The sequence below is a fragment of the Capsicum annuum genome, chromosome 4 (genome assembly GCF_002878395.1).
Source record: "Capsicum annuum cultivar UCD-10X-F1 chromosome 4, UCD10Xv1.1, whole genome shotgun sequence".
In the NCBI taxonomy this organism is placed as follows: domain Eukaryota; kingdom Viridiplantae; phylum Streptophyta; class Magnoliopsida; order Solanales; family Solanaceae; genus Capsicum; species Capsicum annuum.
In genome coordinates, this window is record NC_061114.1 from 4,998,625 (window position 1) to 5,005,506 (window position 6,882).

At 27.5% G+C, this 6,882-nt stretch overlaps 1 protein-coding gene across 1 annotated transcript; it reads left to right on the forward strand.

Annotated features, from left to right (window-relative positions):
- The first annotated feature begins 4,640 nt into the window (after window positions 1-4,640).
- On the forward strand, window positions 4,641-5,826 carry LOC124897614 (ethylene-responsive transcription factor 4-like). The gene has a single exon (XM_047410629.1). The coding sequence runs from the start codon at window positions 4,746-4,748 to the stop codon at window positions 5,310-5,312; it is 567 nt and encodes a 188-aa protein (XP_047266585.1). The 5' UTR covers window positions 4,641-4,745; the 3' UTR covers window positions 5,313-5,826.
- The last annotated feature ends 1,056 nt before the right edge of the window (window positions 5,827-6,882 follow it).

Genomic DNA, 6,882 nt, shown 5'->3' on the forward strand with positions numbered 1-6,882 from the left:
AATTGCAGAAGTTGATGATTGGAGAATTTGCATGGTTTATTGAAATGTCTTTTAATTAATTAGTTGTAATCATGTTTTAATTAGTGTAATCTTCCTTTTAATTTTCAGTAATTAGGATAGAGTTAAAAAAAAAAAAGATGATAAGAGAAATAATAGTAGTACTAGTATATATATGGGGGAAGAAATGTTCATCATCTTATGTTAATATCGAAGAAAAATCTAATCTTTGAAACAAAATCGGAAAATTAAATAAAACTTTAGGGTTGTTTTTTTCTAAAATGTTTGAGTTTTAATAGTATCAAATTATTAGTTTGAATTTGTTATTTTTTAGAATTATAATTTTCATACTTTTAAGGTCTTTTGAAGGGAATTTTTTGAATTTTGTGTGAAGTGAAATGGTCGGAAGAATTGAAAACAAACTCGAAGAATCAGTTAGAACCATACGTGCAATTTTTTCTGAATGTGATGGAAACTTGACGGAGGGGGAAGTGGTACTATTGATGGTGATTGTGAGGGCAGAAGGAGAACGAAAAGATTCTAAACTCAAAAACGTAATCTGTTTGAGTCACACATGTAAGTTTTTCTGCATGTAATGGGAACTTGACAAAGGAAGATGTGATGGCGGCGGTGATGACGAGATCAGACGGAAAAAAAAAGGTTACTTCAACACGTGTGGATTACAAATTTTATGGATAATTAATTGTTCATTTACTGAGAGAAAAGATTAATTATGTTTGACTGAATAAAATTAATTTTCTTTTGACAATTATGGACCTTGTTGCCACGTAGATTATAATCCACCAAATTAGTGCACTTAATTTGTTTACACCAAAAGTCAATAAGTTGGTTGGATTATTTATTTATTATACATACTCCATCTATACGAGCAGATTATAATAAATAAATATCATGGTATTAATGCTAAAGTAATGTTTAGAACTAAATTCTTGAGTTATAATTATGACTTATGAGCCTAATAATAGTAATTGTGATGAAAAACAAAGATATTTTGTTCATTTCCCTTATGTGAATATCGATAAATTTGATCATTTACAAAAAATAATTTCTTTTGTTATTTGTTTTATGGTGATGAATTATGAAGTTCAAATTTGCTGTTCTTTTTTTATTTTTAATGAAGTTTTAGATATAAATTTATATTTCAAATTAAAATTCAACATGCTGATGAATTTAGTATTGCATTCACTTGTATCAGAGCGGTTCTCTTATGTGAATTTGGGATGATTATCTTAGTTGCTGAGGGAAAATGATAGAAAAGGAAGTGGTCATGATAGTGGCGATGAGGAGAAAAAGAAACTATTATTTTGACATGTAATGGTAATAATTAATGTGGATAATTGCATCTTTATTGAGAGAAAAGATTAAGTTTGACTGAGAATAATAATAATAATAATAATAATAATAATAATAATAATAATAATAATAATGTTTTTGACTATTATGGACCTTGTTGCCACGTGAACTATTCCTCTATTAATTTAATCCACCTGGTTTTGTTTACATCTAAGTTAAGAATATGTTTAAATTAACTTATTAGAAAAAATGAAATTGATTTTATGAATTGATAGTTACATATTGAAATGAAAATTTGATGATATGTTTAACTAGGAGTTCATTAGTAAATATACTATTCATATGTATCATTTTATAGGAGTAATTATTTTCCTTAAATCATTGGCTTAATGTGATAATTAAAGGGCATGCATTGTAGATTGAGATGACCAAACAATAATATTAGTAAGGAATAAGAATGTATTTAAACCCTAATAAACGTTTTGCGTCAATTTCGTTCCCCATAAGATTCATATCTGCATGTCATTTTCGTTATTATACAACTGTGTAACTGTTAAAGAGTGTCGCGGATTCAAACTTCAAAATAATGACAAGTGAATTATGAAAATTACGATAGGATACATATAAGGAATGAGAATGTATTTAAACGCTAATAAACGCCTTGCGTTAATTTTGTTCCCCATAATGATTCATATCTGCATGTTATTTTTGTTACATATACAACTATGTAATTGCTGAAGGGCGTCGTGTATTCTTCAAAATGGGATACACTCTTAAGCAAATCTTGACATGTCACTGAAAGTTTAATTTACTAGTCTTGACTCAGAAATTCAAAACCGAACTAATAACGATCACAGATCCAGACTTTCAGAGACAAAAATAATTTAATTGATACGCTCATATGTTGAAGCCAAAAATACTTTTACCACCATCATATCTGATTTATTTTTAATCTTTATGTATCATTATCCAATATGTCTAATTGTCACGCATCGAACAGTGTGAACAACGATGAGAGTGGTGGTTGATAGTACTCTAGTAGGTGATTGGTACTATATATATATATATATATATATATATATATATATTTACAGTATAAACTTTATTATGTAAAATTTTAAAATTAAAAAACTAGCTAAATATTTTTAAAAACATACCTCTTAAGATAGCTTGATAAAATAAGACATTTAAACAGAAAGAAAGAGAAAAGCAAAGGGCTCACATGGATAATTTTAAATATGTCATTTGAATATAATAAATTTAAATATTTTATTAAATACATTAAGAAAAGATTATAATTAATAGCAAAAATAAATTATACAGGATTGAAAATATTAAGATCGAACTTTTTACAAGTGTACGTAATTAAATCAAATTTATAAAGCAAATCACACGAAATATGTAATCTATTGTCGACTTGTCACATAACGTAAACTATAATTATTATTTAGTATATGAGCTCAATTAAATATATTCTTTTTCATCACTTATTACTTTCTCCTCCATATTTCTAGCCTGACAATCAATAAACTCAATTTTATAAAATTAATTTTCTCCTTCATATTTGTTTCAAGTAATTATATTACATTTTATTTAGGACCTTTAATTGTTCTATATAATTTTACTTATACGCCAGTTTTATTTGTTACATGATTGAAAATGTTTAAGACAGAACCTTTTGTACGCGTAATATAAACAACAAGTATTTGCACGTGATATGTATTCTATTATCAGCTTGTCATGTAACGTAAATGACAATTATTCGCAAGTAATATGTATTCTATTGTCGATTTATCGCGTAATGTAAACAACAATTATTATAAATTAGTATGAGCTCAAAGAAATATATTCTTTTTTTCATCACTTAATTCAACAATATGGGAAAAGAGAATTGTACTTGTTCCTCCATATTTCTGAGCTAAAAAGAAATAAACCCAAATTTTAAAAATTAATTTTTGCCTTCATATTTTTTTCAAAGTAATTATATTGTATTTCATTTAAGACCTCTAATTGTGAAATATAACCCCAAAAAAACATTCATTTGACTTATGTTTTAGATTATTTGATCGATCAACATGATCAAGATAAAATAAGTACCATTTACGACATTATAAAAATTGAGTTATTTATTATTTACTCATTTATTTTGAATATAATTATACCTTACAATATGTTTTATTTGTAGGATCTAAATTGTTATGATGATTTAATCTATTATAAGTATACATATTTAAATGAATTGTATATGATAATGTACACACTATATGTAGCTATTTTCGTGTAGCATAAAGGACAATTATTATTTATTACGAGCTCAAATAATTACATCCTTTAATTTTTTACTACTCAATTCTATGACGCGTAAATACTTTTTAATTTATTGCCTAATTTGGTGTTTTTTTCTTAAAATTAGAGGAAAAAATGAAAATGTTTTCTCCTCCATATTTCTGAGCTTAAAAATAATATATTCAAATTTAAAACATATTTTTTACTTTATATTTGTTTCAAGTAATTATATTGCATTTTATTTAAGACCTTTAATCGTGTCATATAACAAAGAAAAAATTAAATCTTTTTCTTAGTATACATTCTCTATTCTTAATTGCTATTTTTCTGGGATGTGCACATATCAATTAATCAAAAGTTAAAACTTAATAAACCAAAAATAATAAGTATCAATATTATGTCTCAATTTATATGATTTAGATTTCTATAATTTTTAGTCAGTCCCCCAAAAAATGACATACTTCTGTATTTAGTAACAATTTAACTTTAAAATATCTTTTATTATCCTTAGTAAAATAATTTATAGTCACACAAACATTTATGACTTATTATAGATCATAAATTTCATAAATCTTTCTTCCTTTTTTAAACTTTGCGTTTAGACAAAATGGCTTATATAAATTAGAACGGAAGGAGTAAAATTTATACTCCCTTCATTTCTTTTAAATTGTTCCCCTCATTTTTCGTGAGTCAATTTGACTAAGTTTCAAAGTTAAAATAGATTAGATTAATTTAATTATTTTAAAATTAAAATTTAAATATTCAAAAACTACATGAAAGTTACTATAAATTACAATTTTTTTAATTTAATTAAAAATACATCTTAAAATATTGATCAAAATTTATATTATTTGACTCTAAAAAAAATAAGCAATTAAAAAGGAATAAAGAAAGTAAATATTTAAGACACTATTATCAAAATTTTTTTTAATTAAGCAATAAACTTGTCACATCACATGTGGACCCACAATTACATCAGTCATGTAAAACACTCCCTTTGTTGACTAAGTTTTTAATTTCTTCCATCGCCACTTTCCTATTTAAGCAGCCCTTTCCTTCCTATACTTTCGCTCATCCTTATGACTTCTTCAAATCACTTTATGTCATACTAAAAAAAAAAAACAAATTACTATCCCCCTCCCCAAGAAATGGCATGTAGGCATAGACGTACGGCGGCGGCGACAGCAACAGCAGTAGAAAAGGAGGTGCATTACCGCGGAGTAAGGAAGAGGCCATGGGGGAGATACGCAACAGAGATAAGAGATTCACATAGGAAATGCCAAATATGGTTAGGTACATTTGATACAGCAGTGGAGGCAGGGATGGCGTATGATGTAGTAGCCATAGAGTTTCGAGGTGTTAAGGCGAAAACAAACTTACCAATTCCTGTTGATTTGACTCGAAGTCCCAGTGAGGTGAGTACTGTTGAGTCATCATCGCTCCCATTGGATCTAACCCCTGGCAGGTCCTCGTACTGTCTAGGAAGTAAGTTCTTTTCCTCCCAGACTCAAAATAATCTTGATGCTCGTGGTGGTGCTGGCGGTCTTGATCGTGGTGAAATGTTTCATACTAATGGATTCGGATCCGTAATCATGGATTCTGATACAGGAGATCTCAGTGAGTCAGATTCTTCATCAGTGGTTGATTTTATGGGTAATGATACTAAGGGCATTCAGATCGACCTCAATTTTCCACCTGTGCCAAAGAAAATGTGAAATTGCAGAAGTTGATGATCGGAGAATTTGCATGGTTTATTGAAATGTCTTTTACTTAATTAGTTGTAATCTTGTTTAATTAGTGTAATCCTACTTTTAATTTTCAGTAACTAAGATAGAGTTAAAAAAAAAGGATGAGAAGAGAAATATTAGTAGTACTAGTATATATATGGGGGAAGAAATGTTAATGTCGAAGAAAAATTTGATCTTGAAAGCAAAATCGAAAAATTAAATAAATCTTTAGGGTTGCTTTTTTCTAAAATGTTTGAGTGCTATATGTATGTGATTTGAGTTTTAATGGTATCAAATTATTAGTTTGAATTTGCTATATTTTGTAATTATAATTTTCATAATTTTATGGTCTTTCAAAGGTATTTTTTTTTTTTGAATTTTGTGTGATGTGAAAAGGTCGGAAGAATTGAAAAAAGATTCGAATAATTGGCTAGAACTGTACGTGCAAGTTTTTTTGGATGTGATGGGAACTTGATGGAGGAGGAAATGGTACTGGTGGTGGTGATGGTGATGGTAGAAGGAGAACAAAAAGATTTCAAACTTGAAAACGTAATCTGTCTGAGCCACACGTGTACGTAATTTTCGTGCATGTGATGAAAACTTGACAAAAGAAAAAGTGGTGGTGGTGACGACAATGCAACACGTGTAGGTTATAAGTGTATGGATAATTGCACATTTACTAAGAGAAAAGATTATGTTTAACTAAAAAAAATAATTTTTTTTTGACAATTATATGGATCTTGTTGCCACGTAGATCAAAATCCACCAAATTAGTGCACTTAATTTATTTACACCTAAAGTTAACAAGTTGATTGGATTAACTAGTTATAAATTACACATACTCCATTTGACAAGTAGATTATATGAATAAATACCATGGTATTAGTGCTAAGTAATGTTTAGAATTAATTCTTAAGTTATAATTATGACTTAATTATGAGCCTAATAATAGTAATTATGATGAAAACCAAAGATGTTTTATTTATTTTTTTACGTAAATATTGAAAATTTGATCTTTAAAAAATATAATTTCTCTTGTTATATGCCAATGAATTATGAAGTTCAAATTCACTATTCGTTATGATTTCTAATTTGGATATAAATTTACATCACATATTAAAATTCAATATTTTGATGAATTTAGCATTGCATTCACTAGTATCAGAGCAAATTAATCTCTTACGTGAATGCGGGATGATTATCTTAATTGTTGATGGGAACTGGCAAAGGAGGAAGTGATAATGGCAGTGGCATTAAGGACTCAAGGAACAAGAAACGGATGTTTTGACACACGGGTTAAAGATGATAATTAATGTGATTAATTGCGCATTTATTAAGAGAAAAGATTAGGTTTGACTAATAAAAAAGTTAATATAATAAAATTTTTGACTATAATGGACCTTGTTGCCACGTATACTATTCCTCTACTAATTTAATATACCTAGTTTTGTTTACATCTAAGTTAAGAACATGTTTAAATTAACTTAATAAAAAAATTGATATTGATTTTGTGAATTGATAGTTACATATTGAAATGAAAATTTGATGATATGTTTAA

Excerpts from the sequence above, each read along its gene's own strand:
- LOC124897614 (XM_047410629.1), top strand. The coding sequence starts at position 4,746 with ATGGCATGTAGGCATAGACGTACGGCGGCGGCGACAGCAACAGCAGTA.